This window comes from Electrophorus electricus, chromosome 7, assembly GCF_013358815.1.
Source record: "Electrophorus electricus isolate fEleEle1 chromosome 7, fEleEle1.pri, whole genome shotgun sequence".
Taxonomy (NCBI): Eukaryota; Metazoa; Chordata; class Actinopteri; order Gymnotiformes; family Gymnotidae; genus Electrophorus; species Electrophorus electricus.
Genome location: NC_049541.1, coordinates 4,056,397 through 4,081,513, shown reverse-complemented (window position 1 = coordinate 4,081,513; position 25,117 = coordinate 4,056,397). Strand labels below are relative to the sequence as shown.

At 47.0% G+C, this 25,117-nt stretch overlaps 1 protein-coding gene across 3 annotated transcripts; it reads right to left on the bottom strand.

The window, feature by feature from the left end:
- Nucleotides 1–363: 363 nt before the first annotated feature.
- On the bottom strand, nucleotides 364–23,174 carry LOC113582886 (transcriptional repressor p66-alpha-like). 3 transcript variants are annotated; one of them, XM_027018924.2, is made up of 11 exons: nucleotides 23,030–23,174; nucleotides 11,640–11,913; nucleotides 8,483–8,609; nucleotides 8,078–8,209; nucleotides 7,664–7,738; nucleotides 6,816–6,938; nucleotides 6,451–6,651; nucleotides 5,835–6,093; nucleotides 4,462–4,889; nucleotides 3,575–3,845; nucleotides 364–2,749 (listed from the first exon to the last, which is right to left on the bottom strand). In XM_027018924.2, the coding sequence occupies exons 2-11, from the start codon at nucleotides 11,903–11,905 to the stop codon at nucleotides 2,613–2,615; spliced, it is 2,019 nt and encodes a 672-aa protein (XP_026874725.2). In that variant the 5' UTR covers nucleotides 11,906–11,913; nucleotides 23,030–23,174; the 3' UTR covers nucleotides 364–2,612. The 3 variants fall into 3 exon arrangements, with proteins under 3 accessions (XP_026874725.2, XP_026874724.2, XP_026874723.2); XM_027018923.2 differs by having other exon boundaries at nucleotides 3,719–3,845; nucleotides 23,030–23,112; XM_027018922.2 differs by lacking the exon at nucleotides 23,030–23,174 and adding an exon at nucleotides 14,387–14,461.
- Between the last annotated feature and the right edge of the window lie 1,943 nt (nucleotides 23,175–25,117).

The following is a 25,117-nucleotide window of genomic DNA, read 5'->3' as shown; positions in this document are numbered from 1 at the left end:
TAGTGGTTACACCAAGAAAGGGAATTTCAGCCTCAAACCTACATCATTGAGTTTTTGTTGAAACATGAAGTGAAGGGGCTTTTTTTGATGGCCCATTTAATTTTGTGTATTTTCTGTGAACACCTCAGTAAAGACTTAAACAAAGCTACTGGATGAGTAGAATAAAAACTGCAAGACTTCATCCAAATTACTTTCAGAAATTACTTCCAAATCACTTGGTTCTGGAGTTAGAAATCCTCAGCGCATTAGTGGAGAGAGATACACACACACACACACACACGCACACACACACACACACACACACACACACACACACACACACACACACACACACACACACACACACGCACACGCACAACATGAAAAGGGTTAAAATTCTTTATTATTATTATTACTTTATAGAACTGGGAAACCAAAGTAAACCTAAGAAATAGCAACATGACTTTGTACAGTGCAGCAAGCCCAGAGGCAGAAAGCTGGCTATGCCGCATCTAGCGAGGGTCGCAGGTAACCCCGGGCAACGGAGCCGCGTGACATCAAACAGCAGTGGTCAGGAAAGTTGTGGTAGTCTCCGTCTCCAACTGGCTGAGCACAAGAGAAAGAGTACTTAGCGAAGGCGCTGCAGAATGAAACCAACCTCGAAACCTTGCGGTGTCAAATACGGTAAAACAAACCAAAAGGAAAACGTACTCTGTAAAGCATAAAGGGCTCGCAATGGTTTTAAAGCATAAAGACAACAGGACGAGCTGCGGCCGCAGCAGGCGTAAAAGGCGTAAGCTACCCGCAAAGACAAGCGCAAGGACACCTAATGTCGGTTTGTCCGTTTAGTGACATGTTCGTGAGGGGGAGGAGAGACTTCACTACTGAACAGGGCTCCGTTCCATATACTATAATACAGCGGTCACCGCGAAATGGCAGAAGGAATATCACTTTGTCCGGCATGGAAGATTAGCTCAACTCTGCGGTGCTTTAGAGAAACTGCGTCTGCGTTCTTACAAATTACATTTCCTAGCTTCTTCTCAGTGCCGGGAGACTTTGGATGCGCATTGTGAGAGTTCTGCACGGTCCTTACAAAATCAATATCAAGTCCAAAAATGTATTGATATGGCAAAGGCATCCAGTACAAAAATCCTCCATTCTAGGCACCACTATTCTGTTACGAAATGCAGTTTCTGAGGCTACTGTGAACGACTATGACGATCAACGGTTTACTGATATCCGAGTGAGACGTCTAGAGCTATGAATGCACGGGGAGCCAGTCAAGGTGTGCTGGAGTCGAGCGTGAATGTACATAAGTGAGTAGGCAGTCAATCTTACAAATGTCATCTAAAGCATTCCTCACTCTTTTAACGGTACGTTACTTTTTTTTTCCTTTTTTTTGATTTTGCGAACCGTAATACGTGAATGAAACTGAATGAAGTGACAGAATAACTATAAAAAAAACAAAAACAAAAAATCTTGGGCACGTAATATTTATGAGAAGGTGTGGATATTGTGTCCATGACGCGATCATTGCAGGTGTTCCATCAGGGTCAGTTATGTGTCACCTGTGTGCGTCACCTGTGTGTCACAGTGACGAAATAAGCCTTGGCATGTTCTATACGACATCTAAAAACGAAAACGAAAAGTGGTGCGGGGCCGAGTCGGCGGAGTTTCCTCTTTAAAGAGGACCAAACAGTTTCTGAAGCAAAGTATCTCAAATGAGACTTATACATCCTGTCGAGCTTCGATTCGACACTGCAATATAACTTAACTTATACTCAAACAGTGAATTAAAACAACGAAAAACTAAACTAAAGCAACATTTAAAAAAAAATATTTTAGCCACCAATGGCTCTTCATTTAGCACTGCTAGCTTTCATTTATTTGTTTTTTTCATTTTTTTTTTCAGTCTTTTAAATTTTTTTTTTAATTATTTAAGGAAACTTATTTATTTATTTTCTCCAAGAACCGAAGCTATACAGTCCCAAGCAGGCCCATGAGTCACTTCATGGTACAGCAGGAAGCATCGTTCTCTCGAGTTCATGTTGCCCGGCGTTTGGAGTCCTTCTCCCTGACGGGCAGCGCTCCGTGTCCCGGAGGGCAGCACGGGTTGCTTTTGTCCTGCCATTTACACAGCCTGATGGCCACAGCAAAAGTGGAAGCCCTTTAACTTGATTTTTTCTTTTTTTTCCACTTCAGTCTGCTTTAGTTTGCCTCAATAAAAAAAATTCACACTGTTCCCGAACAAAGATTAAACAGTTACTTTTTTTTTTTTTTTTTTTTTTTTAAAGAAATAAATTGAAAATTAGGAAGTACTGGGAAAAAAAACATTTAAAGCCATGTGGATGATGGAAAGGACTGCAAGAGAAGGTGAGGGCACATTCTCAACCTTGACTTCTTGAGAACGCATTCTTCTTGAGAACACAACGGAAAGCTAGGTTCCTGTGGTTGTGGGACTGTTCTAGAACCGGATGCTAGGCTCTGAAGCTTCGGATCCCTGCCAGAATCTATTCAGAAGGTTGTAGACGTGTTCCAGAACTGCAGGGAAGGGTTTTGAACTTCTAGAAGTGGACTGGGTTTCGTAATCGTGGCTGTGACCAAAGGTCAGATGAGGGGTATCCGTGGCAGGCTTATTTCCATGTGTTTGCGGTCTGGGAGATGGATCTGGAGGGAATCATGTCTAAAAGGTACTCTCTCTGACGCTCCACAGCCGAGGACGACGTCTTGTGCACAGACAGACTGGGGTTCACGTAGGCCATAGTCACACCTGCAAACAAAGACAGATAGAAATTGGAAAGAAAGGAGAAAAACAAAAACAATGAAAAAAAGAAAAAGAAAGAAAAAGAAAGAGAGAGAAAAAGAAAAAGGCTGAGGGATGAGTAAAACACCAAATGTTCATATATGCATGGAAACAAACTGAGCCCCCTTTCCCAATAATGCACTGCAGCACGACAGCAGTCTTCCCAGAAGCCACTGCAGGGACTCACAGACACAAACAGCAGCACCCACATCTAGCACCAGTACGACGGCACGCAGCCTAAACATGGACCCAATCGCCATGGACATTCCGAAAGTGTCAGACAGGGAGGAGGAGGAGCGCCAACATTTAAAACCAGCCCAACACCAGAAGAACGAATCCGAGAGAGAAATCTGAGAGAAAAGGATTATGCTATTGCCAGGAAGTGCTTTAATCAGACTTTAATTAAAGGGAGGGGTAGCACAGATCAACAGTTGGGGATGAATTTCTATAAATAAATAAATAAATAAATAAATAAATAAATAAATAAATAAATATTGATGAATTTTATTTTAACTAATGCTAATTTTCTACTCAAAAAAGGGTTTGTGTGTGTGTGTGTGGGGGGGGTTTGATCTACTTTTGATTCAGAGGTTTCCAAAAACAAAAAAAAAGTGGACCATAGGAGTGGATTCGTGGTCAGCATGTGCCAGTGAAGAGAAAAGGGGAGGAGCAAAGACCAGGAGGGTGCGGGAAGAAAGCTTGAAGAAGATCGAAGAGCAGGGGAGGAGGGAGGGAGCGTTTTTTTGTTTTGTTTTGTTTTCAGGCGGACCGGCGAGGTGGCTCGGAGTCTACCTGGCGCAACGCTGTTCTGCTTCCTCCAGCCGGAGGAAGGGGCGGGGTTAGAGTTCCTGCTGCCGGCACTGCCGCCCATCCTGCTGCCGCCGCTGCCGTTGTTGCTGGTGCTGACCTTTGACCCCTGACGCACAGCATGCTTACCTGGCCTGCTGACCAGCGCGGCGGCGGCCACGGCATTCTGGAGCTGAGACGATGGGGAGAAGGCGTGCGGGACGCCGCGCAGGGCGCCCACCGTCTGCTGAACGCTGCGAGACAGCTGAGACGAACTCTGCGGAGACGAGGTCACAGCATGAGGTCACAGCCGCGAGGCTCTCGGTCGAATCAGCCGATGCAGCTATTCGCAGTTTTTTTTTTTTTGGCACTGCATTTCTGGGTTGCTTTGCAGTAGCACGCCTACCCTGCGCCTCTATTTAGAGAAGCACTAGTTCTGACAGCCGTGCTGAAACACCATCTATTAAGTCAGCTTTTTAAAGTCCATTCTTCCTGGCCCCTTAGATGGTCCATGTTTTCGTTCTGTCCCAGCTCCTAGTGCACCCGGGCCAAGCAGTCAAGAACACTACACTGTCTGAGGGTCCTCTGGGTGGACTGGATTGGGAGACACTGTTTATCAGCATCACTGTTTACTTTAACGTCATCAACAACACAGACCTTGGTGGCATAAATACTGTGACAATAAATGTAAATTACATAATAGGGGATATTCTCATGAAGAGATTACCATTGCCCAGGTCGTTAATTGTTACGAACAAAAATAATAATATAAAGTATTATACATCCGCACTGTGCTTAAACTACCCAGCATTCGCGATTCTGTGGGTTTGCTGCACAGTCACAATACCAGCATGCCCATGTCACCGTTAGCAAGGCAGTGGAGGCGGGCTCACCTGTGAGATACTGGAATGGTGGCGTCCGATTGGCTGGCTGGATCTAGTGGGCTGCTGAGTCTGGAGCGAGGTGGCAGGCCGCTGCTTCATGTGCTGGGAGAGGATCACCTGTGACTCGGCTTTGGCCGCGTGGGCCGAGGAGGAGGAGGAGGAGGAGGATGTGGAAGGGGAATGGGGGAGGGGCGAGGACGCCTGCTGCAGAATGCGCTGCTCGATCTCCTGCTCTTGCTGCAGGGCCTTGACGAAGGCCGCCTTCAGCCGATTGGTGTGCTCGGCCTTCAGCGCCTTCTTCTGATTGGTAGACATGCACTGCTCGCACATGATGGCGCCGCCCTTTTCTTTCCGCCAGCGGCAGGTGAAGTCGGTCTGGCACTGGGAGCAGGTGAAAGGGTCCAGGGCAGTGGTGGGCTGAGAGCCTCCCTGCTTGCCTGAGAGAGAGAGAGAGAGAGAGAGAGAGAGAGAGAGAGAGAGAGAGAGAGAGAGAGAGAGAGAGAGAGAGAGAGAGAGAGAGAGAGAGAGAGGGAGAGAGAGAGAGAGAGAGAACGAGAGAGAGAGAGAGAGAGAGAGAGAGAGAGAGAGAGAACGAGAGAGAGAGAGAGAGAGAGAGAGAGAGAGGGAGAGAGAGAGAGAGAGAGAGAGAGAGAGAGAGAGAGAGAGAGGGAGAGAGAGAGAGAGAGAGAACGAGAGAGAGAGAGAGAGAGAGAGAGAGAGAGAGAGAGAACGAGAGAGAGAGAGAGAGAGAGAGAGAGAGAGAGAGGGAGAGAGAGAGAGAGAGAGAGAGAGAGAGAGAGAGAGAACGAGAGAGAGAGAGAGAGAGAGAACGAGAGAGAGAGAGAACGAGAGAGAGAGAGAGAGAGAACGAGAGAGAGAGAGAGAGAGAGAGGGAGGGAGGGAGGGAGGGAGGGAGAGAGAGAGAGAGAGAGAGAGAGAGAGAGAGAGAGAACGAGAGAGAGAGAGAGAGAGAGAGAGAACGAGAGAGAGAGAGAGAGAGAGAGAGAACGCAAAAATGAAAGGAAGACTGAAATAAGAAAGGAAGAAGAGGTCAGCACAGCAACAAAGCCAAATAAGAGCAAACTATAAGGACGTTGATCCAGAGTTTCAGAATGACCTGATATTAACATGATAACGTGTGTACAAGATGAACTCAGACAATCCCTGCCTAGGCCAGGACTCTCACCCCCGGTACGTTAACCAGGACAGTTTATTACGATGCACGTCCTGATTCGCCAACTCTACGCCGCCCTTCGCATCAGGGCCGAAGAAACCGGCCTGTGCGAATCAGGATCTGCCGCCTGCCAAGACTGCATTTCGCATCACTGCAAGCACCGCCGCCCAGGCCCAATGAGCCGATTCCAGAGCGGCTGCTGGCGTACCTCTGCCCAGCGCATCCAGCAGGCACTGCACCACCTCTTCCAGCCCCACCAGGTAGATGAATTCGTTGTTGGCAGCCGAGGGCAGGAAGTTGAGCTCGGGGGCAGGTGGCTTTGGGGGCGGGATCTCCAGCAGGGTCTTCTCCAGCTGCTTCCGCAGGGCCAGCTTGGCGGCCGCCTGGCGGCTGGCCGGGGAGTCTCCGGCGCTGGACGCGCCCCCCTGCGTGCTACCCAGGGACGTCTTGAGGTTGGTGGCGGTGGACTGGTGTGGAGGAGACAGAAGGCAAAGGGAGACCGACTTGTAAGGAATTGGCTGACTGGCCGACATTCCTGGGCCAAGCCATTTATCCTACTTGGCATTTGGAATTATGAGAAGCGATTGTATTCCGTCTGTGTGGAATACCAAGAGTCCAGGACAATAACAATGAGTCCATAGTCCATGACTAAGGCAATAACGCATTCCAAAGAGGAAAAAAAGGGGAAATTAAAAAAAAAAAATTTTAAATACCAGAAAACAGCACTGAGACACGGGGGGGGGAAACACTCACGCACGCACACACACACACACACACACACAGGCAAGCGTCATCACGGGCAGTAATGGACCCATGGTGCAGACCTGACTGACGTTCACGAGCAGGTTGGCGCTGGGCACGTTGGCCACGCGGATGATGCCCGGCTGGATGAGCTTCTGGGCGTGTGCGGCAGCGGGCACAGCGGCGCGGGGAGCCAGAAGCAGGGGTGGTGGCCCCGACCCCGAGTACTGCTGTTGCTGCTGCTGCCGCAGGCTGGCAATCTGCTGGGGCGTCACCGAGATGGGCTGCAAGAGGCAAATGAAACGTGACATATAATAAGCCTTGAAGATTTTCATTATTGCTTATTATTTTTACTGTTATTATTGGTGGTGGTGTTAATAATAATAATACTTGTTATTACAACAACAACAACAACAACTAGCCAGTGATGGAACACTGGGCCTCTCACCTGGGCTCCTCTCACGAGTGGCGGCATGATGATTTGAGAGTTCTGAGAGCCGTGTTTGGACACCTGGCCCCCACGCACCAGAGGAGGCGGGATCACTGTCCCCGAGCTGCGTCCCGCCAGAACCTGCCGGGATGGGAGCCAGCGGTCAGCGCCGAAGCTGTGGTCAGTTGACCGCTGGGGAAATTCCTACGAGGGAATTTCAGTACCAAGGCCCCCAGTAGAACTCAATGACCTTCAGTAACTAAGAGCATTGATTATGGCTGGGTACAACAATGGCCCAAATAATCAGATTTTCATTTGGTCGATCAGACGTTGATTCTTAAAATCCCAAGACCAATCTCACAAACCGGATTATTTGTTTATAAAAAAAAAAAAAAGTAACAATTTGGCCCCAGTCGTCAATGTTAACATGAACCTTTTAAGTATTTCGCCATGTTGGTGTTCCATTTTCAGCACTGACTGAATTAAAATACAATCAATCAATATTGAATCAAATCGGGACCTGGTGACCAGAAAGTGAATTAAACTGGGAGATCTAAAATTAATTCATTAATTAATTTCCAGTAATTTTGTCATGTACACTAAAACATGCCATAATAGCATGACACTATGTGTAATGTGAATTATGAGGCATGTCCTAAGGTGATATGCAGTATACTGAGTGCATGATCTGTGAGGTAACTGAGGGAACAACTATAGAGTATAGTAAGGTGTGGTAAAACTGGTTCAGCCGTAATGTGTGTATGTGTGTGTGAGGAAATATAAAGTGTAGTAGAATGTGTGGTATAACACGTGTGCTGTGTGGGATAGTGTGTGCTGTGTTGGGGTAGTGTGGGGATAATTCTTACAGGCTGCGCTCCTTTGCTGGACACTGTGCCCCGCACCAGAGGAGGAGGTGTGGCCACACAGCCTGAACCCAACGTCTAAGGAGAAAATGCAAAAACGGGCAATAATCACTTTGTTTATCACAAAAGGTAAACAAAACCACAACCACCACAAAAATTGTGAAAAGTCCAGGAAATGTGCAACTACTAAACAGCCAATAAAACACTAATTAGGATGGCAGGAAGGTGAAACCACTATTACAAAGGTCACAAAAGGTCAGCCAATGAGAACAACCAGCAGAGACCGTGAGGGTAGCAGCTGCTGGCACCTTGTGTTTCCAGAGAGTATATATCAGTAGAATGGAGTGAAGTGTTTCAGCAGAGGGCTGGAGTGTGTGTGTGTGTGTGTGTGTGTGCGCATGCACGTGTGTGTGTTACCTTTTGTGCGCTGGTGTCTTTGTGTATCTGGCTCTGGCGGAGTTTCTTCAGCAGCACCAGCTTGGCTTCCTCCAACCTCAGCTCCTCCTTCAGCTGTTTAATGATGCGCTCTCTCTCCTCAGGACTGCTCTTCTATACACACACACACACACACACCCCATATGAGCAAACAGGGTAGAGAGCACATCAAAATTCACACACGCACACACACAGAGATGCGTGCACTGATGCACACATACATGCACAAATTACGGGGAAACGGTAGAGAGCGCGCACACACACACACACACACACACACACACACACACACTTCTGCTGCTCCCAAGCCCACTGCTACATTAACTCCACTGCGAGAGTGAGACCGAGAACGCTCCGAGCACACGCAGGAGGTCACTGTGTACTGACCATGAGCAGGTCCGTGTCAAGCTCTTTAAAGTGGCCCGCGCCATTCATCTGCGGGCTGGACGGCTCGTTGTCAGAGAGGACAATGACGTCGTCTGGCGACAGAGGCCGCTTCTCTTTTTTAACATCACTGCAACAGAAAGGAGACATTGGCGGGGGGGGGGGGGGGGTTTCAGAAGCACACGACACCACAAAGCTTTCATTATACCTTTATTCCTCTCTAAAACTGACTGTGACCCAAGAAACGGTGGCGTCTCATCATTGAACCAGTAATAAGAGAGAGAAAATAATTTAGTGAAGGAGACAAAGATTTTAAACATGTAAAGAAATTCATACAAAAAGGCTTCTCAGATCTGACCCTGGCTCTCTGCCGAAAAGCCGAAGACGACTCCTCCACTAGAGGGAGACAGAGACACATCCGTCTCACACAGGTTTCCTGTAAATGCTCAAGCAACACATTGGGAATCCTGTAGAGCCAAGTCACATTTTGAAAAGGAAAAAAAAAAAGAAAAGTCTCTGCCCAATGTTATTTGGGTGTAGTTACTGAGTGAAATCAGCTTTAGCCTCTTTAGTTACAATCTAAACAGTAAGAGGGGAGAAAATAGATTGAGGACCATTATTACAGCAGCATGGCTCAACCATGAAAAATAACATGATTCAGTCAAGCAAATATAATAAAAACACACACACACACTATATATATATATATATATATATATATATATATATATATATATATATATATATATATATATATATATATATATATATATATATATACACACACACACACACACACACACACACACACACACACACACATACACGAGTGAGAAAGAAAGGAGGTGAAAACCAAGGACTGGCAATAGGACCCTATTAATGAGATACCATCAAGCCCCAACAAAGTTTACTTTGTTATGGATGAATGTCCTCTTAAGAAAAGTACAAAAGCATAAGATGGGAATAAAAAGTATGAGTATAAGCAGGTATCTGGTTATAGGAATGAGTTTAACAAACCCCGGGGAGGGCACACAGCCAGGACTTCACAGCCCTCTGATCATGTACAGGGCTGAGCAATTCAGATGCTTCTCCTTGTGTTGCCATAAACCAGGGATGAAGAAAGGGGGATATGAGGAGTCACACTGATTCTAAAGGAAGAGAAGCACAAGAGAGAGGAGGAGAGGAGAGGAGGGAAGAGGAGAGGAGAGAGGAGGAGAGGAGAGGAGAGAGGAGGAGGGAGGAGGAGAGGAGAGGAGAGAGCAGGAGGGAGGAGGAGAGGAGAGGAGAGAGCAGGAGGGAGGAGGAGAGGAGGAGAGGAGCCAGCAGGACCTTCCCTCAGCCCAGAGCACCAGTGGACACAGACGTGGCCCTCGGCTTGAACATCTCCTTCCCGCATAAATAAATAAAAAAACCTTAAAAGGCAACAAAAAGCCATGTGTTGCGATCATGGTCACATTTCCTGTTTAGACCGCAGAAGTTGTTACTCCTTTGTGACGCGGGCCTCCGTCGGGGTGAAAAGAGGCTATTTACTGCCTCCTTCCATTTCGCAGAGAAATAAAGTTATTTGCATTAAAAGTAAGAGTACTGGGGGGGTGCGGGGGGGGGTTTGTTGATGTTTTGGAAGGCGAGGTGATGATGCGGAATTTAAAGCATCATTCTCGCTCCTCATCTCCGAGATGCTCCTCTTCCTACAGACACCCACTTCCTGTACATTAATCACTCTACTAAACAAGTCATGTGACCCACAGCAGTTTGCCTCGCCGTCATGTGACCCCTCCCCCCCGCCCTCCTCCCTCCCAGTTCCTTTCAAAGTGGAAACCATGGCAACCAGCCGGCTGGAACCGGTTTGTGACACATGGCCTTCATTTTGTGAAGTGCAGTAGGGTTCAGGTGCTGGAGAAAATGGAGCTGCCATCGCAGAAACTTCTGAGAGAGGGAGAGCGACGAGGCGCCCACGCGCTCACACACACACACACACACACACACACACTTCCTGTGTCAAACTACCACTCTTTTCAAACTCAGGAGGCATTGATACGCTACAGCTCACAAACACGGGTTGAGAATGGAGTAACTGAAAAAACAGAAATGAACACACTGACTGCTCCGACAGTCGAACTCTCGTCACGTTTCAAAACGCTCAAGGCTCTTAAGGCCTTAGGAAAGCGGGGCAGATTTGGGCAAGTTCTTGGGCTGTGCCGGGAAGACAGCGACGCCATGGCGACAGCCCAAAGACCTCTCTCTGCAGCATGGACATCAAGCGCATGCACCCAGGAGTCTTCAGATCTCAGAGCACTTGAAACAAAAATAGGGCAATCGCAGCTGATGAAACAGCCAAAAACCTATTCCTGCGATTCCGATGACAGTAACGTTCCTGCACATGAAACAATATTTGGGTTTATTACCAAGTCAGGTTTCTTTTTAAACATTTGGGAGTTCAATCATTTCGGCTAGTTATTTCAGTGATAAACAGAAACAGTACAAGGAAGAAGATGACCACTGTTTGGCCTCGGATGTTCCATCTGAATAAGAACTGGAAACAACTTCCATCAACTGTCATTCTGCTATGCACGCTCCGAATCCAGCAAAAAACAATGGAAAAAACCCCTCAGACAAACCTTTCAGGGGTGACAGAGGAGAAGCAGAATGGAAAACTCTGTGTTGATTGGTGTTGGTATGGTCAACATCGTACAGACATTACCCACATCCAAGCACCGTGAGTGAGGGCTGTCCGGCGTGGGGACGGTGGATGTTCAGCACACACACACTTCTGTTCACCTCCTCTCCACCGTCTGCCTCAAGCTCCCATGAAGGGAAAAGCATCCTAACTAAGTGCATTTGAACCCCCTCCCAGAGTTGCCACACACACACACACACACACACACACTCACACTCACACGGTATTGCACTCCTCCCCCAGCACCTGACCCGTTTACAGTCTCGGGGCCCGTGGAGGTTATGTGGCTGTAACGGGCTACATGCCCGTTTGTCAGTTAACCCAGGACCTGACTGGCATCCCTAAATCCCACCCGCTACATCCGGATCGCATCACAAAGTCGGGCTCTATGTTGTACCGGGCACTTCCCGACTGAGTAAGGAGTCGCGCGTTGGCATGGCTGTTTCTGACCCACACTGCCACGGCAACCGAGAGCGCACCAACCTTCGGGTGGTGCTCATGTCCACGGGCTCCTCCCTGGCCTGCACCTCCACCTTGATGGTGGCCTTCACCTCGCTGGCGTTGAGGAAGGTGGAGCCCCGCGTGGGGGCGGAGGCAGCCTCAGGCCTGGGCCGCAGCACGGGCCGGTCATCCCGCTCGGCGCCGCCTGCCTCCATCTTCACCTTCTTCACGTCCAGGTCCACGGGCAGCGAGTCGCGCTCCAGAGCACGCTTCTGACTCCGCGTCTGACGCACGGCCTCGTCGGACATGGCCACGCCTGGGGGAGGGAGAGAGGGACAGAGATGGAAAATCAATATTAATTCTGTTAGAGGCAACCGAGTTAGGAAACGCCATACACGCATGAAAACATCACTGTGATCCCTGGTCTAGTACAACGTGTGTATGCATTGGAGGGTTTCGTGTAAAGTGCTGTGCATAAAGAGCAGACATCTAAACACACGTAGGTGAGGAAGGCCACCACGGTCAGCGCCTCGAACCAGAAACGCGGCGCGGTGGGATCCACAGCAGGTGTGAGACATGAACAGATGCAGACACTGAATGAAACCCGACAGACTGACGGAGCTCCAACACGACCACATCGCACACAATCATTAGTGGAAAGGAAATGCAGGTGAAAGAAGGTCCCGGCGTAGAGAAGGAGACTGATGGAGGGAGGGAGAGGGAGGGAGAGAGAGAGAGAGAGAGAGAGAGAGAGAGAGAGGGGGCTGATATGGGTTAGGTAGGTGCCGTCTAACAGCCATGGATTTGGCTGCGCTCAGCAAAGCCCAAAGTGAACTGCAGCAAGCAGTTTTAAAACAGCAGTAGAGATCTTTTTGCACCTCATCAACCCATAAATATCATGACATGCTTGCCCTACTAAGAAATAAACACCACCACGGCAGTCCAGTGCCAGTTCCCGGGCCGTGTTTCCCGCGAGAGTTCAAAGGCAAACTCCTGGCCACATTTTTGGGCCACATTTTCACTCTGATCCCTTCGCCATGCGCCCGAGCCAGACCACGGAGGCCTGGCCAGCCACCTGCTGCAGACAGGCGCGTGCGGGGGAGGGGCGGAGGCTTTGAGAGGAGGGGGACCGAGCAGACAAGAGCGTCTTCTACTGAGGTGAGGCTCTGGAGGCGGCCGGAGGGCACTCCCGACGCCCATGTCGAGGCCTCGGGGGAGAATAACTAAACAGCAGCGCCGAAACAGAGGGGATTGAACTGGACAACCTGAGACAGCCTACAGAGCAGTACTGAGAGAGAGAGAGGCAGACCAAGGGACAGGTCGACATGCAGGTGAACAGAAACACAGAGAGAGGGACGGACTGAGAACGTGAGACGGGCGGGCAGAGTGGCAGCGAGACAGCTGGTGACACAGTGTTTCCTCTCAGTGGGGGTGAAAGGAACCCTGTAGTGGAGTCGGAAATACAGAACGTTCTAGAGTCTCATCTGCTCACCCATGCATAACAGGAAGCTTCAGCTCAGAAAAAAAGGGGCTAAACATAACATTAACCCTTTCTCAAGAACACACACACGTACACGGCCGCATGCACGCACGCACACAAACCCTTACGAACCCTTTCAAGTTATGATGCAAGTGGTCTTACTGAAAAACTCCCCTTAGTAGAAAGAGCCTCACTACTACACGCTTTACCCCAGTACCTGTGGATCTCCTGCAGATATACCCACACACACACACACACACACACACACACACACAGACATACATATACATACGTATATATATATATATATATATATATATATATATATATATATATATATATATATATATATATATATATATATATATATATATATATGCACTTTTCATTTGATAAAGAAAAGCTGACAAGTTCTTTCTCTCGCTCTCCCACCCAGTGACATCACTGAGCCACACATGACCCTTCCCAGGATTCAGTGGGCCACACAAAGCACTTGAGAACCGGTTTAAACCGGTAAGTGCGTGCGTGCGTGAGTGAGAGTGAGACTGAGGCAGGTTTTAACCCTTTGTGAGCCAGAGTAAGAAAGGGAGTGTGTGTGTGTGTGTGTGTGTGTGTATGTGTGTGTGAGAGTGAGAGAGAGACAAAGACACATGGTCTTTCTGTCTCACACACAACCGCACACACACACACACACACACACACACACACACACACACACACAAATGGATGGTTACGCCTGAGAGAGAGACGCCACATGGCATTCCAAAACACAAGTCCCCCAAAGAAACGAGGGAGGGCGTGGGCAAGCATAGAAGGAGACTGAGACGACACTGTTACTGTTGGCTCCATGGCCGTGATTCTTAAAGGGACAGTTCACAGCACAGCCCGCCAATTACTTTCATTTAAGGGCTTCAAAACGATGACAATTAATTCGCTGTGCAAACGTCATGTTTCGTGAACTGTGACCTGACCTGTGGCTCCGCGTCTGGTAAAAGGAGACTCCACATGAACTGTACGAAACCGTGCCGTTTACCGTATTCCAGTGCCGTCTTATCTGGAGGTGGCAGGCGAACACAGCCGAGCCCTTTGGAGACTCAGCACGTGCACGGCAGTCTCCGCAGAGAGCCAAGGAAGAGATCACAGCAGACACACCAATGCCTGACGCAAAAGCAACCACTGTGGTCCTGTGACCTCACCACATTTCCTGTGTCATCATACTGACTACTGATGGGACATTTAAATTGTAATCTGTCTGTTTAGTCATCCGTTTGTTAAGATCTTAATTTGAGCTGTATGATGGGATGCTCACCTGAGATCTGGAGTGACACGCGAGGCTTTGTGAGGCCTTGGTGGGGCGCAGTCAACACCAGCCTTTTCGGTTTCTCTTTCTAGATTTATACCCAAAAAAAAAAACCTTCCATTTATGTGAACAGAAAATAAACAGCGTCTTAAGAGACCACAAAGCTGCTATCAGATCAGCATGAGCAGGTACTGGCTTCCAAAGGAAGTGTCGTTTGTCTGCTCACAGCAGATGTTTAGTTGAGGAAATGAGTATCCACGGGGTCCATCTCCTCACCTGCGGTATCCAGTCATCACTGAGCCCTTGCTCCGGTTAAAATGCAACCAGGGGCAACAAGTACAGTCCAGTCCAGTCCGATGTTGCGGGTGATCTGGAGGGGGGGAGACGCGTGTGGTGGAGCCACACCTCAGCCAAGGGTGAGCACCTCACCCAGCGCTGCACAGAGCAGAGACTGCCATGACCAGTAACCATTAAGGGAGTTGGGCATTTTGTAAAGAAACAGCATTTGCTAATAAGTCAAAGAACTACTTGGGGCTTTATTACGTCTTTTATCTTATTAGGGATGGAAGATCAATGCTGCTAAACCCTAACTGGTCTCTTACTGCTGAAAGATGCTGCTGAGATAAAAGGACTATATCTCTCTCTCTCTCTCACACACACACACACACACACACACACACACACACACACACACACACACACACACACACACTCTGACTCTCACTCACTTGACTGAGCATTTCTGTGTATGTCTGTGTATGCAGACCCCGCCCCTCCGGACGCCGTAGCCCCGTTCAGCTCTCACGGTCCCGTACAGAACCGACCTTGTAAAAACCGGACTCGGAACCAGAGGTGTGACTTTGGCCCGCTGGTTCTGAAAACCAGTGGGAGACGAGGCCCCGGAGAGCGGCTTCGAGCCCCACAGAGGAGCCAACGGGGACGGGCAGAATGGCGTGTGCCAGGGAAAAGGGCAGCCAAGGACAGCCTAGTCCTGCAGCGTCCTGCTCAGACGACGCAGGCTACTGTCCCCGCATGGAAAGACTCGGCCCAGCATTCCACTCTAGGGATGAGGAAGTGGTAAACATGTACGAAGGCCAAGCCAGTCCGGCTGATCCTGGATCTGATCACTGTGCTGCAGGCCACGCCTGAGACAACCACGCTCAAAGACCATGAGCTGACTTGGGGCCAGCAGTTGGAGCCGGCTGTCAGGGCTGCCATGAGTGCTGAGTCAGATGGTGGGGAGAGAGAGAGAGGGAGAGTCCACATGTTGCAGCGAACGTGGAGGGTGTCGGTTAGAGCTAAAATGGCAGCCAGGGATCAGGTTTCATGTCCCTGGGGCAGTGTACATACATCTGCCTCTCAAACAAGGCATATCCTCCCATACACTCAGATGCAGGCACGGTTTGAACCCGGACTACAAGGGTATAGTGCCTAAACAGAACAACAAACAAATCAGGGGAAAAAGCAGTATATGGAACCTAAACATGAACTGGAGCATTTGGCAATCAAGAATAAAATCTAAATGTTGTTGGCAAAACATTTATGCCAAGTTTCCCCTCCAGCTTCCATTTATTGATAGCTAAATTAGAAGTTTCCCTGAAATATCCCTTTATATCTCAGAACCATGAATGTAGCCACAGGTCTACTTTTGGTGCCGTTAATAAAGTTCACTGCCAGACAATCCAGCAAGCCCTGAATATCACAAAACATCGGATCATTGGCCGTCCGTCGTCCGCAGCCACACCAAAACAACCAATCAGAGTTAAGTAGACTCCACGGCAGGCACGGCGCAGGCCTGCCGGCTCCTCCACTGCAGACCCGGACAGGCATTATATATTCGGTCCATCAGTCCGTTTTATCCGAGGCAGTGATGCCCTCTGGTGCCAACGCCGCTCGTCTGCTGGCTCCACTGTGCATCATGCACCAGGCACAGACAAAACGCCGTCACGTTCATCTCCTGGCCTGGCGAGAAATCTTCCTTTATCGTGACTTGCGGCACTTTTAAAGAGAGACCCCGCGTGCACCTTCAAGTGTAAAAATCTATGTCCACAGATGCCAGGTAGAAACACTTGCCTTCCTTTTCACCTCAGACCTTCAGAGTTCTGACAGAAGGACGGCGTTTGCGGTAGAGTACCTAGAGTAGGTGGCGGCCATTTAGAAATACTGCGGTCTGTTGCAATAGGAGAATTCCGATGCTGCAACAGGCGACTAATGGTGCACGTCTACAGCGTGGCACGGGCTGTAGCGTTTGGCTCTCTCAACCATGACGGATACCATCTTTAGAGCAGCTTAGAGCTGTGCCTCTCCTGAACACACGCTGGTCTTCAACCTTAAAGATTACATTTTAAAGCACATCAACACCCATTAGGCATAATACATAGGAGAAAAACACGAACCCCATATATGGTTCTAGTAGACCAATGAAGTCATACAGTAATTATATATAAGGTAATAATTGTATATGAAGAATAAAGAAGGCATAAAGGCTCCCAAAATGCTAACAGTCCTTAACGGCTAAAAGCGAGAGTGATTTTAGCGTAGATGCTAATTTTGAGATGTTTTGGATAATAAACAATGACACGGGTGTCGTGTTGTATCACGATATTACCACATTCCAAATTCTGTCAATAGCTAAGCCATTATACTGCACAATAAAGATGTACAGAACATCTTTCCCTGGTCGGTAAGTCCAGGCGAGCATAGTGACACACAGTGATGACATAGGCTCTGTTTGTCACCGATGACTGGGTAAAGGAGTGAGTATTCCTGGGCAAGGGGGCCAGTTGATCACGACCGCTTGTCACAAGTTATCTATTGTTCAGGTTGATCCTGGCCTTAATAGATTGAACCTGTATATTAGAGAAGATATGTCCGAATAAAGACTGAGGAAAACACTTTTCTGGTAACCCAGCTGTACTGTGAATGTCATGCAGTAGCTGGACAAAAGTTTGACATCTTCTCTACGGTTAAATTTAGCTTAACGTTAGGGTCAAGGACAGAGCTTCCATTACAGTTTGGGTTAAGATCAGGTTTAGTGCACGGATTAGTCCCCGGCCATGTTTGGTGAACAACGGAGGAGAAAATACTTTATTTACTGAACAGCACTGCAAACTACACACCATAATCAAACACAATGCATTCCTCTCATGAAGAATGTGCCCATCTCGCGCGCGCGCACACACACACAGTCCTGACATTAACTTGCTGCCTCCAGGATTTCTTGAAACGGGGGACTGACTGGTTCTTCTCTTCTCTTCTCCTCGCTCACCTGGAGCAGATGTCTGTGCCAGGCTAGAGGAAGCATTTCCACGTATTTTATTTATAGCTGCTGATGTAATGACCTCCCCTACGGGGTTTTAACTTGGTGACGTATGCATGTGGGTATGCTGGAGTATATAAGAGGGAACTAAAAATCTCCCATCAACCTAAACCTTCCCACATATAAGCACGCACAGTCCAGGGTGCGCAATATATCGTTCAGACATTATCACCATACTGGCCATGATACTGATCTCAAACGAAGTTGCAATTCGCCCTCTACCAAATCACTACACTACTTACTAAATGCCATCAGCATACAGACCAACCTTAGTGTGTTTTGTGGGTGTTTACATGAAATAGACACATGATCTAATTGTATGGCATTTATGATCAAACAATTCATAGTTGCAATACATACTGAGTGCTCTGAGTATATAAGTGCTCCGAGTATATAAGGACCAACCTTAGACTGTTCTGTGTGTGTCCGTGATTTATAGCAAGCACATGAGCTATTTGTATGGCATATATGATTTAGCAATTCATAGTTGCAATATATAGCAATAGAAGGCAGTAACTCTGATCATGCAGACCTACCTGTACTTTACGAGGAGACAAGACCAGCAACAGAGAAGAGCGTGCCGTCACTGACGGAACCCCACACACACTCACACAGGCACATCAGAAGGCCTCGCGTCAGTCTACATTACAGCAGACCAATGAGAAGTCATCTCTAGAGTTTGACTCTAGATTCCCGGCATTTGTGTTTCTGTTCCCATCTGCTTGACGACCGAGGAACGGCTGGACGCCGGCTCATGTACGCATGACAATGTGGGATGCGCGTCATTATGATGTGAAATTTCCAATATTATAACGCGATAATATAGCCCTAACCTGAAAGATGTCTGCAGCACACCATGTGACACAAATGCAATGATTTAATGTGATGTGATTTCCTTTTATTACACACCAAGCACCTTCAAAGTTTCATGGGTAGGAGGAAAGATTTTTTTTTTTGTTCTGCCTATAAACATATACGTAGTTGCCATACAGCGGGTGCAAGAATCTCACTGCAGTGAAAAAGCTTTGCATACGCAATGCGTTTTATATCTGAAGACCAGACAGATTACTCCACCCCACAATATCTGGGGCTACAATAAGTGTTTAAGTTCCATTAGGCCTAGGATAAATCAGTCGCGCATTGTGTTGTGTAGCCTTGTAAAGTTCTCCGAACCTCTCACTATGGGAAATTCACTCAATACGTACGCATTGTGTTATCCAAAACATCGCCGTGTTACACGGCGGTGTAGTTTCTCCCGCGAGTCCCCATAGGAAACAACACAGGCTTAAACGCAATTAAGCACCCAATCACTTAACCACTTAAAAAAACAAACAAAAAATAATTTAATAAAAAAATAAATAAAACACCACCACCTCCTCAACCTTAGGATGTATCCGACGTGTCAGATATAGAACGCCTGTAGAACACTAACGCCTGTACTCTGCACTGCCAAAATGACACTAAACCTCTGTCTGTTAGCTACTAGATTATCAGACCACACTAGTACAATCCTGAACTGATTAAATTAAATAATCTATGGATTATAGCCAATCGGATTCAACATCTCTGTGATGTAAAGCAGAATTGCTAGGTGAGACATCATGGGACATGATGGCCACTGGGACTTTTTTTGCATCATTTCTGTAACTTCTAACTGATAAAAAAAAGTTGAAAAAAAGCAATCAGAAACCTAAAAAGTACACAAAACATACACAAAAGTGCACAAAAAAAACAAAAGAAGACCAAAAAGTTACTCTGCTGACGCAGCGTTACTAACCTTTTCTCCCCAAATGGCAAACTTACCCCATTAGTTTAACAAAGGGCAAATGTCCAAACAGGATACGGTTATCTTGCTGATCATCCAAACTTAGAGGAGACTGTTAAAAGCAATATTCACTTTAAAAAGTGTCAGGAACACACCTACAGCGTTGTGTGACACAGGGCTTCTGGGAAACTGACCTGGGGGATAATTCATGGAGCAGGTTTTCTCACTTAGCTACATAACTTAAGCCAAAAGTCAAGGCCGTCCAATAGGAAGAGAGGTAAGAGACAATTCTATTGGATAATTCTCACTATGGGCCAAGTTGTTCAGCTACCTGAGAAATCCTGTTTTATGAGGTACACCCAGAACCTTTCAGAAGTGAGTCCTTGGTTTGTAGCGCAACAGCGATGTGTAAGGAAGCTGACGGCTCTGGACCCGCATCCACTGAATGAAGGAGGAGAGGACTCGGGAACATGCTTCTCTGTTTGATGCGCCGCTGGTATCCAGGGCTGCTTAGCAACACCCAAGCATCCCCCGCCCCGTTCCTTGGCTACACACAACAAACAGGCCTAACCCCTCCGACCCAGTTCCCTGCAGCTACCGTCTGGTCCTTCTCCCCATTACCCAACACCTCAGGTGAAGCCTCAGTGTGCACAGCCTGTGACACAGGGGAACAGGCACTGCTTTTTCTAGAAACCTGTGCGATCGTTAATTTGCAGGGAGCACACACACACACACACACACACACACACACACACACACACACCACTTATCGAGAGGTTACTGCATTCACCGGGGTATTCCGCTCCAGGAACATGCAGCGCCCAGTGGTCAGACGCACTCGGGAGAGCTGCTCTACGGCGCAGCCCGAACGCAGGCCATTCCTGGCCTCGTGCAGGAAACCATCTTCTGCATGGCAGCGTGTTTTTGTCTCGAGCCGGAGGAGCCACGTGTCCTGACGAACGCAGCCGCTTCTGTGACGAGGCTGCCTGCGCTCGCTGATGTGGTCGCTTTGTTCTTTGTGCCAGCGTCACACATCATGACGAAAAATTCCATAAATTCCATTTGACTAATGATGGCCTACGAGTGTCAAGTGAAGGGACAAAAGAACAGCTTAGTCTGAAAAAACTGGCCGCCCAGTTGCCCCCCACCCCCACCCCGCGGCCGAACACAGGCACATTTCAGACACCTATAAGGTCCTAACAGATGGACCCCCTGCGGTTAACATCTCATCAAAGCGGCCATGTGAAAACAGCCTACAAAGACCCCCAAATGTCATTGTTCAGGTGGACAAAGAACAGTCCGGTATCCCAAATGTTAGCATCAAAAAGGAAAAATTCATTTTTCACAGGGTTCACCTTAGAACTGCTGCTTTGATCCTAACAGAGAAAGGAGTCGGAACATCAGGAATATGAAAATTGCTCAGAAAATGCACACTTCTCCATGCACACTATCCCCTATACACAAGCTGGTTCAGTGCACTACTCCATGTAAACAAAGGCCTACCATGACTGTCAGTAATATGATTGACTGATTGTCCCATAATTGACTTTGGTGCCCTGAAGCCAAGCCGTAGCTTTGTGCCATAACTTGAGTGGTCCACACGGCTCACATGTTCAGTGAAATTCCAGATAACTAATCAGATCTTATAACGTGTCGGAATTCTGACTCAACTCCACTGGGAATCAGGCGCTCATCATAAGAACTACCGAACACACCAAATAAGAAAGGAAAAGGGTAACTAGACGGAGGTTTCTTTTTAGACCTGCCCTTTAATTTGATAACATTCACTGTCAGGCACATCCAAAAATTCAAACAGCATAGATCACAATAATAAATTAAAAAGTACAAGAGATATGGATGTTCAGGACCTATTTCAGGACCAATTTCAAAATGTATATATATATATATATATATATATATATATATATATATATATATATATATATTTAGATACATATTCAACGAACACTATGAGGCACATGAAATATTAATAAATAATTAATTATTAATAAATTATTAATTGTTCCAAAACCCAATTAATTTCACTAAGACCTTTAACAAAGTTCAGAGAAAAGCGTGGGGGGGCACCGTCACTGAACGAAGCAGTGTTCCTCTGCCAGTCCTTAATGAATTGTTCTATTATATGGAATAGTTGGGGTTTTTTCTGCTACTGTAACACAGCATTGATAAGAAACAGACGAAACGTGAATGTTTATGACTGTATACACGGTTAAACAAAATCTGAATTAAACTCTATGGTCCTAAACGCATTCGTGAAGCACTCCTGGAAGAAATGACAAGTTAAGTTAGCTACAAAGACAGACGTATCTCGTTGCAAGTTGCTGTACAGAAGCGCAGATGCGGCCCAAGTCGTGCGTGTAGCTTTAAGAGGATGAAGAGGAGGGTAGTCTTGCAAGGAGGAAGATTACAGCTAGGGACTTTTATTGTGATACGACAGAAAATTGGCAGACGGTCGGGTTAAGTGCCACGACTGGGGGCTAAAACCAAGGCACAACGTCCACCATTATTACGCCACCATCACCCCCCCCCCCCCCCCCCCTTTGATACCAGAAAAACACCAAACATGTGAACGGTCCCCTCACCAAAAGCACATTCACACTCGCGCCGGTAACGAACACACGCCACACCGGCTAACGTTACGTTAAGTCAAAACAGGTAAATCCGACGATAACCTCGGTGAAACATTCGCTTAGCCCTAATGACCATTTCTCATTAGCTACAGCTACCTGACCAACTAAACGTTAGCTAGCAACTAGAGGTGGACCGAGCCTCAGAATCTGGAAGAAAAGTAGCCAAGGTCCCCAAGCCCATTTCCCCATCAGACGCCAGCACTTGGTTAACGAACATACAATCACATGGCTTTGAACAGTAAACTTTTCCTGCTTTTTTAGAATAAGAGCAGCAACCTGGCACTCGCATCACAGTCCAAGCCAATCAAGGGCTGAAACGTTAGCAGGCTAACTCGCTAGCGTTACCAGAAGAGGAGGGGGGGGGACAGCGCAAAATTTAAACTTTGAAGACTGAGCGAGCAAATACGTCCATTTCAGGTTAACCACGTCCAACTGGGATATTATACGGTCGCGAATTCATAGGGAATCAGTCAGCGTGTTGTACCGTGAACTGACAAAAGGGTGAGTGTCTCGAAAATATTCCAACTCCCACAGATACTCCGGCTACTCGTTCACGTTATCCACCCAGACACCACGGCTCAGTCACCGTACTTCAGACCATCCAGATACGAAACATCAAACTGCCGCCAACTATTATTTACGAATGCTTCCTAAGACCCTCTAGAGTGTTCTGGAACTTCGGCCAAACATCAGTGTTTCCACTAGTTCTGCTCATTCTTCTGTTCCTCGAAGAATGTGGGGGGGTTTTTTGCGCTGCGGAAAAGTGTATCGGCTACTTTGAAACAACCCATTTAGTCTGTCGTCGCAGCAGAGATAGGTGGAGGAAGAAGAGCTGGCTTTCGAGAAGTCCGAGGAAAACCGATTCTCCCAATAACCCCCTCCCACAAAACTTCGCTCACGGCTTTTTTTTCACTCACCGGGTCGTTGTGACGCTGATCGTCTTATCGGAGGGTCTTGCTTGAGGTTTGAGTGACAATTAACTCCGATAATTCGGCGTAAAAAAAAATCCCGGGGATACCCTCTTCTCAGCCCTCCCCGCTCTGCCGCCTCGGTTGCCAAATAATGCGCCTCTCACACATGGAGCCGCGGCGTCACCGCAGTGGGCATGCGCGCTTGTGCACGCCACGGGGGACCAAGTACATACAACACTATCACTGACCATCACCAATACCAGGGGGCACGAGATGCGAGCCTCACCCATCCCCCTATCTTGTCTGGGACACTGGACTTATGCGCACCTTTTCTTCCTTACTTTCAGCAATACAGGTGAGCAATGACACCTATAGGTTCCATAAATTATGCTCAAAAGGGCACTGGACAAAACATTTGGTATACCATCATACATTATCGAGCCAAAGAAACTCATGTTAGAAGTGCAGACAGGTCACTTTGTGTATTTTAGGAGACAGGTATTATGTAATATAGATATGTGTATTTGTGTGCTAGTGGGAACACTACAGGAGTATGATCTTACTGTAGAGACGAGGGTGTGGTGTGCAGGGTATGCGTGGTGTCTGGCTGGGTAGTGGGGGGGTTGGTGGTTAGAGGGGATACTGTAATTCCCCTGTGAGTTAGACTGGTACGCGCGCACACACACACACAAACACACACACACACACACATACACACACACACACACACACACATAACACACACACACATAACACAGAGACAGACATGCACACCATATGTGTGGGTAAGGTGTCTACTGAATGAAGACCAATATGCATAATACCCTAAAATTTACCTACATGGGTTTTTCAGGCTTTGTGGTTTTAATGGTTGTCTATGGTGACATGCAGCATTTCCTTACTGGCATTGACTGTATACTATAAAATACAGCTCACCAAATACCCCACATCTATATTCATGCTTTAAAACACTAATAAAAATGTAATTAAAAAAAAGAAGATTTGGAGATGTATTCTAATTCCTGCCAAGAGTCAGAGATGTACACTATACACCAGCATATTAAATCTAACATGATGTCCAGCCAGAATACCTGCTACAAATCAGATGTCACCATGTGGGGGACAGAGATAGTTGCACAACAGTAGAATCTTACTTTGTGCAATAGATTTATTGATTCATAAAGACAGAATGTCACCCTCCTATCACTTGGGATAGTGTATAGTGACCTATTAATGTTACATAAATTGTGCTTAGTACAACAACCCTTGCTCCAATAAAACAAACAAACAAATATGGTGAGCATTTTAGGACTAATGCAAAGGTCATTAACGCTTGCCGTGCTCAAGCTTTTTAAATATTATTATTCTCAGTGTTTTTCTTGAATTTTCCCATGTGTTAAAATAATATTAACAATAATTGATAAAATTCACCCACCCTTCTAATACCATTGCATGACTTACAGCTTCATGCAAAGAAATTCCGATGTGTTTTAGTGCTCTGCTGGGTTACTCCAGTGACAAACAAGCCTTTGCGGATTTGCAGACTGGTGTGGGATCAAAGGGACGTGTATGAAATGACAGCACTCACTTAAGTAATATGATTCTGATGTTCTGGGGAGACTGACCCGAAACAGTACTCTGAGACATACTACTGAATCATTTTTATAAGTCTTACAAGTCTGAACATATTATCGGTGTGTGAGTGTTTTCTCTCTCTTACGCTTAAAACACACACACACACACACACACACACACACACACACACACTCCAGTCCCTACCTCTTATATCATTAAATGTATAGTGCACAAAGTCACTTGTTCAATGAGATCCTACCGTCCATGCTTTGTTCATCTTTAAGCGAACATAAAAATGTAGGATATTTTGTGAAAAATGTTTTATCATTACAAAATGTAAATAAAATTTTTGTGGTGTGTTTTGTTTTTGCTTATAGACAGACAAAAACAGAAACTAAAACACAAAGTGCCACACCAAGGTCAAGGCATGGTAATTCATTTGTGCTCTCTCTCTCTCTCTCTCTCTCTCTCTCTCTCTCTCCCTCTCTCTATCTCTCTCTCTCTCTCTCTGCTCTACAG

Excerpts from the sequence above, each read along its gene's own strand:
- LOC113582886 (XM_027018924.2), bottom strand. The coding sequence starts at position 11,905 with ATGTCCGACGAGGCCGTGCGTCAGACGCGGAGTCAGAAGCGTGCTCTG. Across the intron at positions 7,739-8,077 it reads AAGACACCAGCGCACAAAAG|ACGTTGGGTTCAGGCTGTGT; the intron begins GTAACACACACA and ends TTTTCTCCTTAG. Across the intron at positions 6,094-6,450 it reads TGCTCGTGAACGTCAGTCAG|TCCACCGCCACCAACCTCAA; the intron begins GTCTGCACCATG and ends CCTCCACACCAG.